Source organism: Talpa occidentalis, unplaced genomic scaffold (assembly GCF_014898055.3).
Source record: "Talpa occidentalis isolate TD23 unplaced genomic scaffold, MPIMG_talOcc4v2.1 talOcc4.3, whole genome shotgun sequence".
Lineage (NCBI taxonomy): Eukaryota > Metazoa > Chordata > Mammalia > Eulipotyphla > Talpidae > Talpa > Talpa occidentalis.
This window is the reverse complement of record NW_023603184.1, coordinates 94,362,624-94,386,454: the sequence shown is the minus strand read 5'-3', so window position 1 is coordinate 94,386,454 and position 23,831 is coordinate 94,362,624. Positions and strand designations below refer to the sequence as shown.

The 23,831-nt window shown below is 34.8% G+C and overlaps 1 protein-coding gene across 1 annotated transcript in view; it reads right to left on the bottom strand.

The window, feature by feature from the left end:
* The window catches only part of SLC4A10 (solute carrier family 4 member 10), a 109,618-nt gene that overhangs the window by 36,906 nt on the left and 48,881 nt on the right, over positions 1-23,831 (bottom strand). Inside the window, 4 exon segments of the mRNA XM_054699784.1 lie at positions 135-296; positions 1,267-1,380; positions 2,869-3,030; positions 9,077-9,182. Coding sequence (XP_054555759.1) covers positions 135-296; positions 1,267-1,380; positions 2,869-3,030; positions 9,077-9,182 — 544 coding nt within the window.

Sequence of the window (23,831 nt, the reverse complement as noted above, 5' to 3'; positions counted from 1 at the left end):
AATACAGAAAATAAAATTATGCACCTGAAAATATTATTTCAGTATTTCACTGTACAAATGATACACAATAAAAAGTATCAAGTGATATCAGTTAAGTCACCATGATTTCCATCACTATGAATCTTAAAATATACCTTTAGCTTATGTTCTTTTCTGTTGATGATAACAGCTGTAATTTGTTGGTCCATAAAAATTAGAATAGTACAAAGCAAAGCTGGAATAATAGCTGCTAATACTGTCCACCATGGATTTGGACCTAAAGGTGTAACAAACCAGCCACGATCATCTCTGGTGGGCTGTAAAAAATAAAAGAAGGTATACAGTTATTAATCGGGTAAATGAACACCTAATCTAATTAAGTCTTCTAGAGGCTACCAGGAAAGCCCTAATTATAAATTGATATGCCAAGTGAGCTATGCTACTACTACTAATATCCACAAAGCACTTGTAAGTTACCAGGTACCATTTTAAATGCTTTAAATATTTTAATCCATCTTTTTTTTTTTTTTTTCACAATACTCTAAAGAAAATGTAGACAAAGAGAATGAAGGCATAAAGAGATCCAGTAAATTGTGGAAGATCCAAGAACTGGAGGTAAGATTTGAACTCTGACATCCAGATTCAAATATCTGTGTACTTAATATTTTTATTAAATAAAATAATATTGATATTTACTGTTTGTGGTTTACAAATGTGTTTATATTACAAACAGCATGCTGACAACTGTATATAACTCTTGTTAGATGTGTGCATTGGTCATTACTTGAAAATAAAAGATCCTGGATTACATCAGGGGCTCAGAGAAAGATTCTAAACCTGACTAAGGCCTTAGTTGAGTCCCAAAGAATTTCGTTTTGACAACAATCCCATGAGGAAGTCCCAAGCCCTATGTAACTGATGAGAAAACGGAGACTCGGAGAAGCTGAGTAAGTGGTCCAAGGTCACATGTTTACTTAGTAGCATGGTCAGAAACTACTCCAGACCTAATTTTATCTGTTTTCCAGGCTCTATTCACTGTGTGATCCTACATCAATATAATGCATCTCCCTTCATTTCAAAATCTTAAGAGGCTTCCCTGTCTTTTATATGCAGATATAAATATTAGGCCAATATGTAATCATGCTGTGGGCATTTCATTTACTGCTCCATTAATCTATATTCTTTATATTTCCTTGAACATCCCAAGCACTAGTGTTATAGCCATCATTTAAATGATGATTAAACCTCCAGAGTTAGAGATATAGATAGCAAATGTTATAACTTCACCTTGAAAACACTTGGTACTTTTAGTTTCGGAGATGGGATCCCAATGGCATAGTCAATTAATACCATACACAGAATTGTAAGAAAGACAGCAAAGTCACTCACTATGGATCGAACCTAAAAGTAATGAAAACATTTGTCATTTGAAGGAACTGTAAACACTAAGGAGTACTCAGGAACATAATCCAGAGTCACACTTACAAATACTTTCTGACATAATATCACAATATTACATTTTATGCATACTATAATGAAACTCTTAGATCAGTCAGGACCTGAATAGATATTTATGGATCTTTGTCATTATGATGGATACACATTCAACCTTTCTAGAAAAAGGCATTATGGAAAAACTGCAGTGGTGATTGTGCTGTTTTCAATATTTATTTAAAATTTAAGTTTATCATGAACCCAAAAGTATAAATATTTAGAAAGTAAAATAAGGTCGCAAGCCAGTTCTTGGTTGAATTTTAAGACTTGTTTCTCACACAGGTAGTAATTTAATATGCTAACCCTGAAGCACCAAAAATAAAATTATATGTTTTACTGAAGAAGGATAACATTTTAGTTTTTCAATCTGGGATATAACTGTGGAGTATGGAAATGTGCACAATGGAGTGTACAAATTGGTAAGTAATTCTATGTGTCAATTTTTTAAGTAATTTTTCATTCAGAAAGCTATCTTTGAGCAAAAACACTTACATAATTATCCACCAGATCTGGTTTCTAGTAGGATGTCTTTATGACACACACACAACCCCCCCCCAAGATTGATTTATTTATAAAGACATAATTTTTTATAAAAATAAAAAACAATACAAACATAGTTAATGAAATAAAACTTCCTGGGGAAATAAATGAATTTTCCACTTTAGGGAAGAAAGAGGTGACAAAAACAGAAGTTTTCTCTGGAAGAAACAGTTCTTGAAACATATTCCCAGAGTATAATTTTGATCATAATCCTCAGCTCATCCCTAAAAAGCTTGTTTTCTTGTTTCTTTTCTTTTTTCTTTTTTTTCTTTTTGGCTGAGTCAGACATTATAGGTGTTACTTTGCAGTGTTAAATATTGAACTAAGCTGTTTCTCTGTTTACTTTCCTTTCCAAATATGCAGATGCAAAACGTGGTGGGTTAGGGGGAGGAACTGACACTTTAAAAACGAAAAAGAGAATAGTGTTCCAATGAGTCTCGTAGGGGCTTCCCCAATTAGAGAATCTAACAGTGGCTCTTACGAGGTATCTGTCAGGCTGGAATAGTTCCCACTGTTCACTGGGCAAGAAAGTGACAATCAGCGAGGCAGTGTGTGCTTTTGATTCCAAAAGCGTAAGCGGGAAAGTGGGTGCTTATCTTTGGAATTGGAAGTTAGGAGAGACAAGCTTGAGGGCATATGTACTCCTAGCACCTAAGTCACAAAGTGCTTCCTCTCCACCTCCACCGCTGTTGCCACATCCATCTCCTCACTGGCAGCTCTCTCTTACAAAAGCTTTTTTTTTTTAGTGGCTCCTCCTCTGACTGCAATTGCTCTTTCTTTTGTCCTAAAACACTTATGGCAATAACTGCTTTATGTTGGTTTATGTTTGGATCAGGAAAATGGTAGATTCAGTACCTTGGTTGGGAAATAGCGGCTAGTCTTGAACTGCTTCAGGGTGGCCGACATAGTCACTGTGGAAAAGAACAAAATCACCGACCAAAAGAGAACATCTGGAACATACGGGTGCTCGTGGCCACAGGCTCGTCCGATGTACTCTCCATGCAGAGACTTGCATTCCTGAAGGAGGAAATAAAACAAATGGCGTGATGATGGGGAAAAGGTACATAACACCTCCAGTAAATTAACTTCTTAAGATCAATAAGAACAGAGATGATGAAACTTCACTGTGGCTCTCACAATGACCTGACAGCACAGTGTGCTTCACAAATTCTATTTGGATAGAATAGCCACTATGAAAGATGTATATTATACTAAATTTGAACATGAATCACTTTTTAAATTTTTGCCTTTTTCAAATTAAACTTACATCTCTAATACTATTTGGCTTTACCATACATTGTGTATTTAACTTAATATTTATTAAGTTCTTTTTTATACATATTTATTTTTACCTAGAAGAACTGGGGTACAAGCCAGAAGTGCAGGGGGTGAGAGGATTCACGAGAGACAGAGTGGGGAGCAGAACAGGCAGATCTACTGAAATACCCTGCTAAGGGGAGCAGTGGGTGAGACAGGAGAGTTCTTCTGTGTCATGTGGGTAGCTCCCTGGCTGGGATCCAACGCAGAACTCAGGCTGTCCAGATGATAGCACCAAGACTCAACCCCTAGGTGAGTAAGACCAGACTTACTGATAGTTAAAGAGAATGAATGGTTGGTCAGGCACAATGCCAAAGCATTTAGATATATCATCTTTATTTTCTGATCAACCGTATAAAATAGGTAATTTTCTATTTCATATCTGAGGAAACTGAGGTGTAGAAGGGTTAGGGCATTTGCTATTGCCTCACCACTGCTAAGGGACACAGTGCTTAAGCGCAGTGTTTAAGGTGGCAATATTACTACAGATTAAAGAAGAACCATGATTTTGAATTACCCCGTCAAGAGCAACCGAAAAGGGTAAAAAAAAAAAAAAAAAAAAAAGCAATAGGAAAACTGATATATCACTACTGAAATAAAATTGGGAGTTGAAGATAGGGCTCAAACTCAGATTGAAGGACAAAAAATAAAATGTTACTACACAAGCAAGACAAATATCATATTTACTATGATCTTTCTATGGTCTTTCATTTCCCTGGTGTTCATTTTTATGAGCCTCTGAAGTACCATTTTGAATGACTGCCTTAGCCATGAGGTGGCAGCAAAGTCAAAAAAATTATTTTCCCAAGAAAAACTGAGCATTTTAACATTAATATTTTGAAATAAAAATGTTTCTTTTAAATTCATTTTGGTTTCTCTTACTGTGTTTTAAAGATTAATTACTAAAGTATTACTTTTTATGTCAAAATAAAAAAAAAACATATTTAAAGTGACCCAGGGACCTCGTTAGTATTTGATATACTGGATCTAGACATAATTTGAATTATGCCATGATAAAGAAATAATTTACAGAAAAATATGGACTGAAGAACTGGGCACCAACAGAGAGTCCACACAATGAACAAAGCCTCAGGCCTAGAAGTCATTGAATAGCAGAAAATAAAAACCTTCAAAAGATTCTGAATAAATCACCAAGACCCGCATTGCTAACCAAGCAAGCAACTAGTAATATCTACTTGGAAGAAATATCCCTAAAGCAAGGGTTATTAAGAAATATTGTTAGTAGCATACCTTATACTTATGTAAAACATTTGTTTCCTTTTCTAATCTAACTGCAAATACCTTTCTTGCTACTTAAAACTGAATGCCAATAATCCATGTGAAGCTAATACAGAGCACAAAACTTGGCTAATTGAAAAAAATAAAGAAGATCCCCCCAGGCTTTAATTATAGTTTTAATTTTCCTTCTCTCAAAATTCTGTAAAAAAAAAAAAAAAGTTAAAATAGCAAACATGAACCCTTGGATTTGTTATTTCCTTCTTATCCCCATGTCTAGAGATGCTAGTAGACTAATTACAAGCAAAACAATGAGTAAGGAGAATAGTAAATATAAAGAGTACCCAGGAACTTCACAGCTCCTTTGTAAACACGTATGTATACTTATGTATCATCTTCAGTCTTTTGTGAGGTTATAAAAGTCTTCTACTAAATATTCGTTGAACCTGCCTGGGTTTTGTCCTCAATTCTTAAGGGCATCGATGCTATTTAAAGAATCATTTAACTGGGCCTCCCTGGTGGTGCAGTGGGTTGAGCAGAACGCTGCGAAGCTGTCCTCAGCCTCTGCAATGTGGGTTCGATTCCTGGCTGGCCAGGGAGATACCCACATGGTGCAGTAGATCTCTCCTGTCTCGTCCACTGCTCCCCTCTGCAGTGTTTTTGGTTTGTCTGCCTGTTCTGCTCCCTACTCTGTCTCTGGTGAATTCTCTCACCTTCCCGTGCCTCTGGCCTTTACCCCAGTTCTTGTATAAATAAATAAATCTCTAAAAAAAAAGAATCATTTAACTGTCTTATAGTCTATAATAATTTGCCAAAAACTTGCCTACTTACTTTAATTTGAAGTAAATTTTATTTTATTTTTTTTATAGAGGCATGTTTATTTATTTATTTGTTTGTTTGTTTGTTTGTTTATACATGCACTGGGTACAGTCAGAAGCGCGGGAGGGTGAGAGAATTCACCAGAGCCAGAGAGGGGAGCAGAGCAGGCAGAAGGACCGAAGTACACTGCTGAGGGGAGCAGCGGGCGGCAGGAGAGGTCTGCACGCCATGCGGGACCCTCCTCCGGTGGCCGGGGAGCAACCGGGGATCGAACCAGTGCCGCAGAGGCTGTGGGCAGCTTCGCAACCCAGCGCTCAACCGCTGCGCCACCGGGGAGGCCCTGAAGTAAATTTTAAAAGCATATTTTTTTCTTCCTTTTGTCAGGAAAAGAATGCTACGTAAAAAAACACAGTTGTGACCTACTAAATTCTGCATTTTATTCCTGGTGCCCCTACACACACACATGCACATGCACACACATGTCCATGCCCTGAGATTTAGAAGTGAAAAACCAAAGCAAAATCCAATTGTCTTATTTTGACTCTAACATATGCTTCCACTCAGAAAAGGAAAAAATTCTTGTTGACAAATGCATGTCTACTAATTATCTTCAAACATACGCTAAGTTTCAATAATTTTAGAAGTTGGTAAAAATTAAGTTTGATATAATAAGAAATTAAAGTTGGCATTAGTGTCCTGCCCCTTATATATGTACAAGCTAAATATATAATCCTGGCACTGAGACAATTCTTCATCAATTGCTAGTTAATTGCTTGTGAATATTTTAATCTTGCCTAAGAGTTCCTTATAGAGGCTGATTTTGAGATACTGCTAATTGTGTGTGTAATTTTTTTTTTTTGGCAAGCTAGAATACTTAGGTAGGTATATATACCCAAGTATTCCAGCTTGCCATGAAAGCCTTGCATTTCACATTATTTACAGTAGCCAAGATATGGAAATAACCTAAGTGTCTGTTCGTGGATAAATGAATACAAAAAAATGGGATATAACTATACAATGGAATATTATTCACATTTTAAAAAGAAGGATATTCAGTCTTCTGTGAGAATGTGGATGAATCTGGAGGACATTATGCTAAGTGAAATAAGCCAGACACAGAAAAACAAGTTTTGCATGATTTCACTTATATGTGGAATCTAAAAGAAATCAAACTCATAGAAGCAGAGAGCAGAAGGATTGTTAGTAGGGGCTGAGGAGTGTGGGAAATAGGAAACTTTTGGTCATAGGGTACTGAGTTTCAGTTATATAGGATGAACAAATTTTGAAGATCTAACAAAACATGGTAAATATAGCTAATAATAGTGTATTATTTAGCTGAAATTTATTAAGTAAATCTCAACTGTTCTCAGAAAAAAAAAAGGTAACTGTGAGGTGGTGGGCATGGTAGTAAGTTTGATTGTAGTAAGCATTATAAAACATGTGCATTTATCAAAACATGTTGTACAGTGTAAATACATATAAATTTTGTAAGAAAATAAGTCAAAACAAAACACTTACATTAAATAGTAAATTTGTGATATGGGATTATTTCTCAAAACAATCTTTAAATATTTATTGATCACTTACTATATATATAGCAGTTTGGGAGAATCAATGAAAGTTAACATTCTTTGATCCACGGAGTTTGCAAGGTATACATTACAATTCATGAGAAATGAAACCATTCAATTTAAAAATTGTCAAATGAATAATACATAAAGTAAATGTTATACCATTATTTTTAAAGAACTAGTTATAATAGTCATTAGCACAGTGCTTTATTAATAAAATGCTTTCGGTGATACTAATGATTATGCTGAGAAAAACAATCCAGCATTACAATTAAGACAAAAAAAATTTTAATGGTCTTCAGTGACTTAAAAATTACAATATTTTTTCATTAGATAGCATTCCCTTTGGTGATAAAGGCTATTTCTGGTCAAGATTAGCAATTATCCATTGCAAAAACTCCTTTTAAGTAATGGAAAATAATGTGAAAATTTCTGCCAGAATGTTAACACCTAGTGCAGAACTTAAAAAAAAAAAAAAGCCACAGTACTAGACTTGCTTTGATTGCAAAATATTTTTCACTATACTCTGCTTGACCCTAAAATTTCTAATATCTAAAATTAACTTTCTCCTAGCCAGATCAATTGTGCTGTGAGTCTGTAAGAAAAGATATTCAGGACTTGCTAATACTGAAAGAATGAATATTATTATTTAGCATTAAATTATTTAGAGAATAAAATATTCAGAGAATAAAAAAAAACATACATAAGCAGGATCATATTAAATCATTTAGAGATGTGATTATTTGGGTTTCTGCTTTGACAGAGACAACAAAGTGAGGGACATAAGCAATGATTTCCTCAGACATCTTAGCCCCTATAGTTTTAAAAAAAGGGAGTACAAATGCAAGGGATACTATGTAATAGATAAACCGTGATCACTTGTACATGTAGCATTCTTTATTGCATCATTCTTTCATGTTTAGCCCACCATTTCATTTGTAGGCCAATTTAAGTGGCTCTCTGAAAGGAATTACCCAACTATAAAAGAAAACAAGAATAAATGAAAACTCACTCTAGAGAATATAACTAGCACAAGAAAAAAAAATTGTAAAATATAGGCCAACATAGAATTTTAAACAGATTGATTTCATTCCGAAAGAAAACATTCAATGGAGAAAACTGAGAAAATGGGCAACAGATCAAGTACTTTTATAATAATCATGTTTAGAAGTTTTATATTTGACAATGTTCCATTAACTCGTGTATTTACTAAAATAATGGTTTCGTAAAATGAACTAGAATTATACAGTTTGTGCTAATGACTATAATAGGATGTGAACTTATATAATAGGTAAAGTGGCAGAAACTCTATAAGATTTGTAACTGGGGAAAAATAGAAAAAAATAGAATATTTCAGATTTTAATATCTATTAAAAGTAGAAATCTTCAATTTTTCCAATGAGATTTGGATGAACAGAAGGATGCAAATACAGATAGAGATACAATAGATTATGAAGAACTGAGAAATACAATACGAAAAAAAAAGAGAGAAACCACAAAGCAGAGAAAAGCCAAAAAAGTTCTTAAAAAGTATAGGAGTTAACATTCACAGGTGAAAAATCTGTTACCATCCTCATTATTGAGCGGGAAATAAGAAAATGGAAGTAAGGAAGTTCTTTCTGAGGGAGGTGCCAGATTTTGTTAAGAAAAGTGACTTTTGTCCTTTCTAAGACTTTAGGATTTGCAATAAAATATTAGCAAACATGTCCTCTCCCCATTATCCCCAGCATATTCTGCACAGCTGGAGCAGTATTAATAACTAAAGTAAAAAGCATTCTGGGTTCTTCACACAGAAGGCCAACAGTTTGTCATATGGTTTCTCTCAGGTCACCATGCCTATTTAATGTACTTTTAGTTAATGCAGTCATATTATTCTCTGTATGTGTGCTTTTAGAGCAGTTCAGGCCTCTTAACTAATAGGAAAACTAATAATGAAAGAAAACCTCAGTTTACTGATGAATACATGAATAAATTAAATAAAATGAATATAATTAAAATTAAGATAAAGTTATCACTTTTCAAACAATTTATGTTAGTGGCAGTAATTCATTCAAAATGTGACGAAAATCCTGTGCAGTATAAGATTCAAGATATGGTATATTTCTCAAGGTTTCACTTACCGACACAGTTAGATTTTCCCAAATTATGTCAGCTGCAGAAATGTTGGACTCCTTCCATTCCTTCAAGGTATCATTGCTAGGATTATGTGGTTCCACACAATTACATCTAAAAGGGCAAAGCAGTGTCTCTTGTGAAGCATATCTTTTTGTCAGCATATTGAAAAAAAATGTGTAATAGATACTTCTTCCAAAGTCATAGCCTTTCTCCATCTAACAGATAATAATTAGGTAACCTCAAACAATTCCAGGGCAGATAGATACATTACCAAGACACTAGAGCATTCTACAGTTTCCTGGATTGAGAAATCATTCTCAAATAGAGGAAATTATTTAAATGGTTGATTAGACACAGGACTTTAGGGACCTCTCAAATTGGGATCTTTTCTTGCCCCTCAATGATAAGCCAAGTAGAAAAATCTATTATTATAATTTGCATATTTTTTTAAAATTGTGCAAACAAATCAATTAGCACTAGTTGTTTAATTTATATTCCAAAGATCATTTTTAACTTTGTATGTAATTCAAAATTACAGCTAGATTGAAGTAAGAACCCGAGGTTTCTCAGGATATATTACTCTGTGATGAGTGATATTCTAATATAAATTAATATGCAAAGGCTATTGAGTACCTACTACATATAAGGAACCATGATTAATTAATTCCAAGTTGGAATAGGAGAACAAAGAATAAATAAGAGTTGGGCATTGTGTTATTATTATTTTGTGATAGAAAACAATTTCTGGACTCATGTTCTGTATAACTTTATAAACCAATGAGAAGATAAAAGACCTTAGAAGTAAACTTCAATTTACAAATAGCTTGTTTAAAAAAAAAAATTATAAACTGCCATTTGCCCTCCAGAAAGCATTTTCTTAACACAGTATTTTATAGATGGGTTAACTAATAAATATCATATAACTTGAAAGTAAATTGACCTGTTATTGAATAATATTAATAAAACTGTAAAACCTAACTACCATTTCTAATGCATTCTACAGGAAAATCATTTACAGCTTTCTACTTGGTAAATCTTTCTGCTTAAGCAAGAGTTTCTTCTATCTTCTACATAACAAACTTAGCTCGTTTTCCTTTATGACCACCATTTCATTCTTCAAAGTTATTCAGTGTCTATTATTGAAAGAAACTATATAGCAGTCTCCCCTTATCCATTAAACTATAAGAAGCTCCCTCTCCCTGAGTAAATGCCTGAAATCACAGATAGTATCAAACACTATGTGTATATGATTTTCCCTATACATACATGCCTGTGATAGTTTAATAAATTAGGCTCAGTAAGAAATTAATATTAACTACTAATAGAATAGAATAACTAAAACAATATACTATAATAAAAGTTATGTTAATGTAGTATACTACCTTTCTTACTGAACATATTTTTTGGACCAGAGTTGATAGCCAATAACTGAAATAGCACAAAATGAAACTGCTGGGAAGGGGGGAGTACAGTATAAAGATTGCTGGTAAAAGTAAATATATACACAAATACAAAATATAGGAATGGTGGTGTATAAATCACTTTTTAAAATCTGAGATAACATTGCTTAAACATTATATAAGTTGCAGGCATACAACACAATAATTTGACATCTCTACACACTACAATGTGATCACATATATCATTTTTAATTCTGGTATGTAGTTAAAAAAACAAAAGTATAAAAAATAACTATTACCATAAAATGTTACTGGATACACAGTATAATGTTATTTAAAGACATCAATAATATAAAGCATGTCAGGGGAAGAGATTTAATATAGATTATTGTATGCAATTAAAGTTGTTATCATCTTAAAAGAGACTGTTATGTTTTATGTAAGCAGCATGGCGACCACATACATATGTTCCTCTCTAACATATGCACAAAAGAAAATGAGAAAGGAATCAAAGCAGGTCACTACAAAAAAAAGTCAAAGAAATACAAAGGAATGCAGAAAAAGAGGAAAAGGGGGACAAAAAGGCTACAACACAGAATACAATTAACTAACAAAATGACAACAGCAAAATCTTTCCCTATCAGCAATTACTTTAAGTGTAAGTGTATTAAATTACCCAGTCAAAAGACATAGATTTGCTGAATGGACTAAAAAAGAAACCTCATAACATCCACTTCATACTGCCTATAAGGCTCTTTAGACTTAAGGAGACACATAGGGTGAAAGATGGAGTAGGAAAAAAAATGTTAAATTGTATTTAACATATTAGCCTAAAGAGACTCATATCAGAAAAAATACATTTAGTCAAAAATGATCAAAAAAGAGTCTAAGAAAGATATTAAATAGTGAGAAAAATATCAATTCACCAGAAAGATATAAAAATCATAAACATAGATGCACTTAACAGAGCAGAGCAGCCAAATATATGAAGGAACCCTTGACAGAATTAAAAGGAAAGACAGTCACATTAAAATAGATTTAAATACCTCAATTTAAATAATGGCTAGAATATCCACACAGAAAATAAAGATAAATAAGATAACAGAGCACTTGAACAAAACTACAGACAAAGTTGAACTAACAGACATATATAGGTCATTCCACCAGCAGGCATAGAATACAGTTTTCTCAGGTATACATAGAGCATTTTCTATGTTAGGTCACAAAACAAGTCTTAACAGATTTAAAAGACTGAAATCAAACTAAGTATATTTTCTGAACATAATGGAGTGAAAACAAGAATCTGTAACAGAAGAAAAACTGAAAAATTTACAATTATGTAGTAGTTAACCAATGATTGAATAACCAGTGGATCAAAGAAGAAGTCGAAGGGGAAATTAAGAAATATCTTGAGATGAAAATACAACATACAAAAACTTATGGAGCAGAGCAAAAGCAGTACTGAGAGGGACGCTTATTATAATAAATGCCTACATTACAGCCTCCCCAGTGGTGCAGCAGATTGAGTGCAGCCCTGAGAAAGTGTCCGCAAACTCTGCAGCTCGGATTTGATTCCCGGCCAGCCAGGGAGATACCCACATGGCATGGTAGACCTCTCCTGTCTCTGCTGCTGCTCTCCTCAGCAGTGTGTTTTGGTTGTCTGCCTGTTCTGCTCCCTGCTCTGTCTCTGGTGAATTCACTCACCCTCCCATACCTCTGGCCTATACCCCAGTTCTTGTATAAATAAAAATAAATCTTTTTAAAAAATGCCTACATTAAAACAGAGAAAAAATATCAAATAAACAACCAAATTAAACCCCAAGGAGCTAGGAAAAGAACAACAAACTGAGCCCAAAGTTGGTAAAAGAAAGAGAAAGAAAATAATAAAGATTAGAGCAGAAGTAAATGGAATACAAAATAGAAAAACAATGGGAAAAATGTAATAGTTGTTTTTTTTAAAAGATGGAAACAAATGGACAAATTTTAACTGACTAGTAAAAAAGAAAACTCAAATAAAATTTGATATGAAAGAAGAAACTTTACAATTAATGCCATATAAATTTAAAGGATTATGAGATTACTATGAACAGCTATATGCCAACAAATTGGATAGCCAGAGAAATGCAATCTACTGAGTTATGAGTCTTAAAAGAACTGAACTACCTATATAACTAATAAAGAGTTGAATCAGTAATTGTAAACGTCTCAACAAAGAAAAGGCCAAGATCAAATGGCTCTTCTGACAAGAATCAACATCAATCCTTCTCACGTTTCTTCCATCAATCTGAAGGGGAAAAGAGTACTTCCAAATTCATTTTATGAAGCCAGAATTACCCTGATACTCATGCCAGAAAAATACACTAAAGGGAAAGGAAACTACTTCTCCTGTGTGATCAGGAAGTTTATAATTTATTGATAATTTGTGTTTTGTCTTTTTCACTAAAAAAAGAAAAACTATAAATCAATATTTCTGATGAATACATGCAAAAATTATCAAAGTACTAGCTAACCAAATTCAATATTAAGTGGATCATACACCATGCCAGGTGGGATTTATACTTGGAATTCAAGTATGATTTAACATACAAATAGTGTGATAAACCACATTAATATAGCACAGAATAAAAATCACATGATCATTTCAATAGATGCAGAAAAGTCATGTGAGAAATTTAACACCTTCTCATGATAAAAACACTCATCAAACCAGGGAAATGAGGACCATATTTCAACACAATAAAACCATACATGACAAACTTGTAATTAACTTGTAATTGACAAACTTGTAATTAACTTGTAATTAAAAGCTTAAACCAAAAGCTTTAAGATCAGGAAAAAATACAAAGTTGCCCATTCTCACCACTCTTAGTCAACATAGCATTGGAAGTCCTAATCTGAGGAATTTTGCAAGAAAAAAAATAAAAGAATCAAAATTGGAAAGCAATTTTGGAAGAACTGGAAGAAGTAAAGAATGGAAGAAGTAAATTTTCCTGTTATTAGATAACATGACTATTTTGCATAAAACTGTAAGTGTCCCCTCCCCCACACACAAATTGTTAGAAGTAATATATGAATTCAACAAAGCTCTAGGACACAAAATCAATTGAGTTTTTATACATTGGAAGTGAAAAATCTGAAAAGGAAATTAAGAAAACAATCTGCTGAAAACATTTCCTGCAATGTACTATACACTTAAGATTTTAATAAGGAGTAAACAATAGAATTATTAAACACTAGGAAAGCTTGAAGACATCCAAGTACAGAAGGCAAAAGAGAAAGAAAGATAGTCAGCAAGTCCAGGAAAAATAAAAGATTTTCCAAGAAAAGCATGTTCCAAAAAGAAAGAAAGATAAAACTAAAATATGGAATGATTTTGAGCAACTCATGAAATGTTGAAAAGAATTCATTTGGCTATGATGTCAAGAACATTATTCATCTTTTGTTCTATACTATATATTTTTGGGTTGTTTTCCTAGTAAATGCTGTAGTTTATACCACGTAAGTCCAGGTATTCAGGTCCAAATGCTGGCTGATTGCGCTATTGTTTTTGACAATGACCTGGAGCATAAATTGCTCTAGTGGTCTCATCCAACTGAATTCCAACTTCTCTACAGTAAGTTTTTGAAGCTCAAATAAGAGGTTTTCTTGATCCCAGGAGAGCTCTTCTTAGCTGTTCCTTTCCTTGATTCTCTCTGATTTACTTAGCTGGTCTACTCTTAAACTTCTCACCCTTATAAAGTAATCTACCTCTTCTTTATTGCTATCTACCAAAACTTTCATTATTTTTGAGTACCTTTAGCTTTGAACTTCTAAATTCTCTATTTCAAATAAAACCATTTCCTTAGAGTTTTAGAGATCCCTCTGTGCAAAATCTCTGATTTTTTTACTTCAGTGCTGAAGATGGGCACAATGATGTGTTTCTCTCTACTTGTATCCATCAGGGAGCTGAGCCAGGACAGCCATCAGGCTTTTCTTCAGTGAGGCCTAGGTATTTTCAGCAGTCCATGCCTGAAGTAAAGCCTCCATCCAATGCAGATGGCACAGAGTGTTGGGTGAAGGAAAAGAGCACCAATCTCTTAGACGACTATTCAGAATTCAGCTTTTGCAACACATGGCAAGGAAAGAACAGGGAAGGTAAATGCTGGCAGCCTGCCCTTCTTGGGAACATGCTGTTGCTGTCCTCTGGGTACTAGGAGGAGAGAGAGCAACCTATGTTATTGTCTATATTTTCCTAGACTGAAGATTCTGTCATGCTGAGCAGGGATGGGGTTTGGAGGAGGTGGATCATGACTCAGTTGACACAGACTCTCTGTTCTTAGCAAACCTTATTAAGTTTCCTTTAAATAAGTGTTTCTTCATTTGCTATATGCACTTAAGACACTTTCCAGAGACTCTCCGTTATTGCCTTTGAAAATGAATTTTATCTGCAGTATGTTTCCCCCGAGAGGTCTGTAGAGCTCCTTATGCCATTCTGGAAGTATCTACCTACCCTAGAGAAGGCACATTGCCCTTGCACAATGCTTGGCTCTTTGGTGGACAATAAGCACATGACAAGAATCACGTAAAGGTTTTTAAAAACATTTTAAGTTTAGAAGATTGTTTAGAATCAATTTTTAGGCAAATTGCTCAATGATTAGCTACAGTTATGGAATAAAAAATATGTTACCAGTGTATCAGGCTCAGGGGTGGGGAGATAAAAGAAGGAACAGAGGACCGATGAGAGTTATTCATGTTCTTGAACAGTGGGAAGAGAACTGTCTATGGCCCATGGGGTAAGAAGTGGATGTTTAAATATGCAATTTGAGGTTATTTGTTCATTTTATGGTTTCAGAAGTTATAGGAAATGGTGGAACTTAGGGTTTTATAATTATCTTGAAAGGAAAGGCAGGGTTGAAAAGTAAATTTGGGGGTGGGAGTAAAAGGTGAACTAAATCAGCTCCATTTGAGCAAATATAAATTAATCATATTTAGCAAATAAAAATTAATCATATTTAATAATGGTAAACAAAGAAACAGTAATATAAACATATTTAGATATATGTAGTTACACAAAAAATAAGGAAACTTAAAAGTGTTGCCTTCAAGTTAGCTGGTGCTTTAATTATAGTCTCTCTATACTATTTGCATTTTTCAGGATGTGTGTAGATTTTGATAACAATAAAATGTATCAGAAAAAAATAATTGGTTCTCCTTGTGGCAGTTCTAAATTTACTTTCTAATTTCAGTGTGTACAAATTGCCTGAAAGCCTATTTCCTGTAGTTAGTTTTGTTTTCTTCCCTTTCTCTTGAATATTCAAAAGATTGCAATTATGGGGAAACCATTCCAATATTTCTCTTACACATATCATGCCCTTCTTGATTAGAATCATACACTCAAACTATCTGGATTATTTTCAACAGAATAAGGAAATTTATCATGTCATCAACTAACATTCAAAAACAATAATCTTTATCAGTATCTGTCTCTAGCATCTTCTAAAACAGGCTATTTCTCAATGTCATTTTTACTATAGTTCAAAGTTTGCTGCTTCTGTGACAAAGAAACATGTTAAACTTGCATTATTTGGCCATTAACTTCATGTATCTGTCCTGCATAGACTCACAAAGCTTAAACAATCATCATTTCGGCATCTTGAAAAACGATATTTGAAGATTCTATTTGTAAGCATCACTAAAATAATGTTCAAGTCAGCATTTACTTACAGTCAAATATTTTTCTACTTCAATTTATAAAAACTGCCTCATTTCTTTTTTATATAGAATAAGCACTGTAGTAATACCAAAATTACAGGATGAATACTTAAAAACCACTTTACAAAAATTATTTACATGTGGATATTTAAAATGTGATAGCTTTGTGGTGGTCTTTGTAGCAGACAGTTTTTGTGCCATTTCAAATCCTGCCAGTCCTACCTTCTTTCCAACCTCTGCTGCAATGATTAGTCACCCAGATCTTAGGGGGTCACTTTCAGATGCAACTCTTCATTCCTTGCCTAGGGCAGTACTTTGTATCTCTGGTTTGCTGCTTTTACTGCTGCCATCCTTAACTAACGGGGTGGGGGGGTAGGGGCTGATGGATATATCTTCCTCTTTACATCCTCAGAACAAACAGCTGTGAGCTGCGTTTCATAAATTTTGCTAAAAATGTCATCAAATCAAACATCGGCAACCCTAAGTTGGTGCTTATGACCACCTAGATAACATAATTGCGTATTTGCTTTACCTCCTTTTCTTTATCATTGTATAGTGATAGTCTACTCAGATTGCCACAACAAAATACCATAGACAGGTGGCTTACACAATAGAAATTAGTATTTTCACACATCTGGAGGCTAGACCAAGATCAGGGTACCAGCACAGTTGGGTTCTGGCGAACATTCTCTTTCTGGCTTGCAGCTCACTGCCTTCTCACCGAGCCCTCAATTGGCATTGCTTCTTCTTATAAAGGTACAGTTTTAATCAGATGTGGGCCCTACCCTTATGACTCATTTCCCTGATTACCTCCTGAAGACTCTCCCCAAACACAGTCATAAAGGAGTTAAGGCTTCAACAAATAAATTTCAAGGGGACACAATTCAATCTATAGGAATCACTGTCCCCACTGTTCACCCTGCTCCTTAAGATCAATTAACCTTCAAGGATGCCTTTGGGGAGTCCAGGTTATAGTATGCTTTGTTCTATACATGTGGCAACACAGAAAAAGAAAGGACCTATTGACAGCTTAGTCACAAAGGCATTATATACTATTTTTAATTTACTCAATAAAGAGATAATGAGTGTCATGCAAGATACCATACTAAGCGTAGGATTAAATAAGATATGTGATCCTAGGACCTATCTTTAAATGCAGGAGAGAAATATTAAGCAGTCAATCATAAAGCTATATAAACGTACTTGTGAAGTGTATTATAAAGAAGTCTAGGCTGCTAAGGAGATAACTAAAAGAAGAGCCACACCTTCAGTCCAGTGATCAATGAAAACTTGAAAATGAGGCTTAAGCTAAAATCTAAAAGATGAACAAATTTTAGGGCCTCCCCTGGTGGCACAGCGGTTGAGCGCTGGGCTGCGAAGCTGCCCACAGCCTCTGCAGCGCCAGTTTGATCCCCAGCCACCGGCGCTGGGTCCCACATGGCACACAGACCTCTCCTGCTGCCCGCTGCTCCCCTCAGCAGTGTATTTCATTGGTCTGCCTGTTCTGTTCCCTGCTCTGGCTCTGGTGAATTCTCACCCTCCCACGCTTCTGACTGTATCCAATGCTTGTGTAAAAATAAATAAATAAATAAATAAATAAATAAATATTTTTAAAAAAAGGTGACCAAATTTTAGTAAGAAATGGTGTGGGCAGGGTGGTGGGGTGGTAGGCTACAGAGAACAGGGTGGGAAGGACTGAGTCAGGGAGGAGATATGCATAGGAACGTTAAGGCAGCAGAAGCAGAAAAGGGGGTGAGGACAAAGATGGGGGCTGAGACTGTTAGAGGGGCAAGGCCCAAACTGTGCAGACTGAGACTTGAGGGGATATGTCAGTATTCTGAGAGGTCAAATGAGAACACAAGGAAGCCTTTGAAGACTTTTTATTTCATTGTTGCTGTGGTTTTTATGGTTAATGTTGGTTACTGAGCCCTCACATAAATTTCATATTAACTGAAAAATTCAGATCTAAGTATATAGAACAATAGGAGTTCAAGTTCTACGGAAATGATATTAAAACAAAGTACTCAAATCTCTGAGGAGTCTTGTGAGAACCATTAGTGAGACATAATTCTACCATTTTTAAAATGGTATAATACACCAGTAAAGCTATCTGGGTGTGAGTTTTTCCTCATGGGAAGATTTTAAATTATTAATATAATGTGTTTTAGTTATCTATTCAGATTTTTTATTTCTTCTTGTTTTCATGTTTGTATTTAATGTCTTTCTTGAAGTATGTCCAGCCAGAGTTCCCATACTCCTTTAAATCTGAACAAATGGGGCCTCTCCTGGTGGCGCAGCGATTGAGCACTGGGCCGCAGCCTCTGCAGCGCTTGTTCGATCCCCGGCCACTGGCGAGGGTCCCACATGGCGCACAGACCTCTCCTGACACCCGCTGCTCCCCTAAGCAGTGTACTTCGTCAGTCTGCCTGTTCTGTTCTTTGCCCTGGCTCTGGTGAATTCTCTCACCCTCCTGCGCTTCTGACTGTACCCAGTGCTTGAATAAATAAATTTTTTAAAATAAATAAATAAATAAATAAATAAATCTGAACAAATGAGTTCCTTGGACAAGTTACTTAATGTCTCTGTATTTCAACTTGCTTAAAGTGAGGATTGTGATAGTAATCAACCTCATGGAGTTATTATGAGGTTAAAATGAGCTAATACAGGTGAAAGCACCTAGAACAAGATTGGGCCTATGTAAATTTTTTTTTTAAGAGCTGGAGTACAGGCCAGTGACGTGGCTGGGGGAGAGGATTCACCAGAGACAGAGTGGGGAACAGAACAGGTGGATCGACCAAAATACACTGCTGAGGGGTACAGGGGGGAGTCTGGAGAGGGCTGCTGTGCCATGTGGGTTGCTCCTTGGCTGGCCAGGGATCTAACTCACTCTGCACTAGTCGCAGACAGCTCCACAGTGCTGCGCCTCAGCCGCTTGCGCCACCAGGGAGGCCCCATAAGTAAATATTAATTAGGTATTAAGTATCATTGTTATTACAATTGTTATTAACCCCAGCTTATAGAACAGAAAGTCCAACAATCCAAAATCAACATACGCACAACGTATACATTTCTTTACGTTTTTAAAAACACCAGTATAAAATGCCAATAATTTTGACTTACTGTTTTGAATTGTTTGGCTTAATATATACTTCACTGAACACATCCTCTACTACTTTTTACTGCCCAAAGAAAAGCGTGTGCTCTAAGCCATCTTGTTTATATAAATGGCTACAGAGTGATTAGATAAACATTATAATTAAATGCCCTATCCAGAAGTCTTTGCTTTTGTTTCAAGGCTAATGGAGGTGATCAGTCTCCCTCACATGAGAAGAGCCAGTGGCTGTCTTCTGGAAAATATAATTTACTAGAACTCCTTTCGACATTATTGCTAATTTTAGTCCTGGGTTACAGATGCTCTTTTTTTGCCTTTGTAGTTATTATTAGTACCTTCCTGTGTGCACTGAACAGTAATGGCTTATGATTCATTTTTTGAAGTATCTTTATTGACTAAATTAGCCCCCAGAGTACTTTATGGCAAATTAGGTATTAATATAAAGTATTAAATCAGAGTCATGATTTATCTGTAGAAACCAAGCATGCTATCTATGCCTATTATTTTTCTATTTCAGAAAGTATTTTGAATTACAAAAACAATAAAATCCTACTATGTGATATGTATAAAATAAAAAATTCCTTCATAGACTTTCTAACAGTTACCATAAATTTTGGTATATTTCATTTCAGTAGTTCTTTTTATGTATATTTGCATAACATCAGCATAAAAATATAAGTATTTTTCATAGTCATCATTCTTAATAGAGGCAACATAGTTTACTTACTCATTCTTTTATTGCTAACCATTTGTTTTTATTAAGGTAAATAAATAATACAAAGCTAAATTCATTAACAATGTATATATTTCCATTATTTTGAATTTTATTTTTAAAAGATATTCCCCAGGGCCTCCCCGGTGGCGCAGCGGTTGAGCACTGGGTTGCGAAGCTGTCCGCAGCCTCTGCAGTGCTGGTTCGATCCCCGGCCGCTGGGTGAGGGTCCCACATGGCGCGCAGACCTCTCCTGCCACCGGCTGCTCCCTCAGCAGTGTACTTTGTCAGTCTGCCTGTTCTGCTCTCCGCTCTGGCTCTAGTGAATTCTCTCACCCTCCTGTGCTTCTGACTGTACCCAGTGCTTGTATAAATAAATAAATCTTTAAAAAACAAAAGATATTCCCCAAGTACATAACTGTCTAGAACTTATGTATCACATTATGAAGTAACAGCTTTTCAAAAGTATGCAAAATAACTTTGAAAAACTGACCCCTTCTAGCTAGCACTAAAAACACAAAATACTCTCACCATTAAATTCTTAAACTTTTTCTCATCTACATTTCATCTTCATTCAAATAGCAGTATCTTTTTCTTGACCTCTAAATACATAACTTTGGAAGTATTTCCCACACTCATGTCACCCTATCCTTTAAGTGGCAGCACTTATGCCAAGTAATGGAAGATTACTGGGACTTTAGTGGTGGGAATGGTGAAATAACACACAATTGTATAGGTGTAAACCTATCCCCCTATGACATATACTATGATGTAAATCAACCTTACCTAATTAAAACTTTAAAAAAATGATTTATTGTTTAACTCTTCCCATGGATAATATGCTCCATGGGATATAATATGGGGTATATTTATGTTGGGTGGGGAGCCATTTATGTTGACACTTTTACACCAAAGTATCTGACACAGAGCAAGTAGTCTTGTTTGTTCATTGATCTAATGGTTTAGAAGTATTATATATTATGCTAAGTACTATGGGGGAATACACAGAAGTATCTGAGGGTTCCCACCTTTAAGGAGTTATAATAATAATCCTTTATTATTATTTTAATTTAAATATATCATAGGAGAAAGTTTAAGGTTTTTAAATCCAAACAGATCTGAATTTGATGCTTATTTATCATTTACTGGTTATGTGATATTGGGCAAACTGGAATCTCAGACTGTTCATCTGCTGAGCTGAGGTTAATACTTGTTCAACAGTTTGTTGCGAGCTTTAAATGAAATCATGCATGCAATTTTTGTTATAGTTCCTAGAAACTAGAAAGCATTCCTTAATTACTACCTGAATGAAGTCTTGCCAATTTTTTTATTTTTCTTTCTTTTTTAATTTATTCACTTTCTTCCAATGACCATTATGTCAGGGTTTAAACATCCCACACCTTGGTTATTGCTCCTTGCTCCAATTCCTATGAGTGCCATCTAATAGACTGTAACACAATTCTTCCAGAACTTTGTCATTATCCCCAATGGTCTTATACTAGACAAAATTGATAAGCTTTGAGGCTCACTGCCTATTGGTACTCAAGTCTATTCTATCTACCTAAAGTACTTTCAACTCTCATTATGATGTGCACACGCAGAATTTACAAATACAATAAAAAGAGAAAAATAGTGATATACCATATATAATAGACTCAAGTAGCCAACAGGGATGATAAGATTATTTCAGCTATGAATGTTTCCTAGCTCCCTAGAATAGCTAGCGGCTGCTTCTCCTGGGCCGTTACCTAAGTATAATACTTATTATGCCATGTTATGATTATTCAACTATGCATTATTTCTAGTTTCCTCTTCATCAGTTGATTCAACACATATACTATGTGCATCTACTATGTAAAAAGCACACCTCAAGACCATGCTTGATAATTAATGAGCTGCTTGAGAATAGGACTATGTCATATTCATTTTCATACTACCAATGCTAGTACAATAAAAAGATCAATGGCTATTATAAGGATCAACCAAGTGAGTAGGCAAATATATAAAAAGAATTACAGATCTCTTATCATATTTAAATATTTTGCTTTATTTTAATTTGAGTTTTGTAGATTGACATTTTTCTGAAATAGAAAATAAATTTGGTTACTTTAAGAACTGATTTGAAATGCACTACCTGCCTCTAATTATCTCATTCTATGGCCTGTTATAGGATTTGAAGTTCCCATCATAAAATGTATCCTTAAAAAAAAAATCACAAAATAATGCACGCACACTCTGCCTATTGAACACTTCAAAATATACAGAAAAACAAGCTGTTCATTCTCAAAATCTTTTCTTCTGTTCCCAAAGTACTAGACCCCTTATTCCTTATGTCTTTTACTTCTATGTATTTTTTTAAAAGATTTATTTATTTTTATACAAGAGCTGAGGTACAGGCCAGAGGCATGGGATGGGGAGAGGATTCACCAGAGACAGAGCAGGGAGCAGAACAGGCTGATGACCGAAATACACTGCTGAGGGGAGAAGCGGGTGCAACAGGAGAGGTCTGCCGTGCCATGTGGGACTCTCCCTGGCCGGCCAGGAATCGAACCCACGCTGCAGAGACTGCGGACAGCCTCATAGTGCTGTATTCAACCCACTGCACCACCAGGGAGGCCTACTTCTATGTATTTTTTAGAGTAAAGACACTGTCTTTTAAGTCTGCTCTTTAGGGCTGATCTAAGGTCTAATTAGGATAATGTTATAGAATCCTATCTCAACCTTTATATCACTTTATTGTCAAACTTCTTAAAAATTTTAAGAGAAAGTAGAGCTTCAATGTAATGTAGCAAAACTCATCTTGAACCATGTCCCCTCTGCCATATACCTATTAGTGAGGAATTGTTATAATGAAAATAAGAACTTTTATGTTCTAATAAATTCTAAAATAAGAATTCATTTTACCTTATAAGTATAATATTTTAATACTTATATTTTTATTATATCTATTTTTAATTTTCTGTTAGAAAATCAAAACTGCTTGATGGTAATATCTAACAGACCTAAACAAACTAGCCACCCAAACTTTACTATACTCTAAATATTAATCATAGAAATTACTTTGGGAAAACCAGTGACCTTTAATGTAGTATAGTGCTAACTAAGTGTTCAACTAAGTGATATCTTGGGTTTTAGCCCCACCACTCACACTTGCTTGGGCAAGCTATAAACCTAGAGCCTCAGCTTGTTTTCAGCTCAAAACAGAGGTGAGACTCACTCAACGTTTATGCTACATATATTCATTGAACATCTATTCTGTACCAAGAGCTGATCTGAACATTAGGAAAGCAGTGATAAAAACAAACTAAATCCCCTTCCTTCATGAAATTTTCACTCTTATTTACCCTGGGAGGGAAACAGATAATAAATTAGACTTATTGGTAGTGACACCACTATACATCAGCAAAACACTATGGGCTGTTGAGGAACCAGAGCAATGAAAACTTTTATCCATTGCTGGTAGGAATGTAAATGATCCAGTCACATTAGCAGTTGCTTATAAAGTTAAAACATACACTAGAATCTATACAACCCTACAATTCTGTTTTTAGTTATTTACCCAAGAAGAAAATGAAAACATTTTCCAAATAAAGATCTGCATGTGAAGCAATATAAATAAGAAAATAACCCAAATTTCCATCAAGTTGTGATTGGATGGGCAAATTGTTGTATATCCACACAGTGGAATAGTATTCAACAATAAAAAATACATTGATGTATGAAATAAAAAGAATAAATCTCAAAAGTGTTACGGTAAATGACAGAAGCAGACACAAAAGGTACATTGTCTATGGTTCCATTTATATTAAATTCTAGAAAAAAACAAAAGTTTAGAGACAGAAATC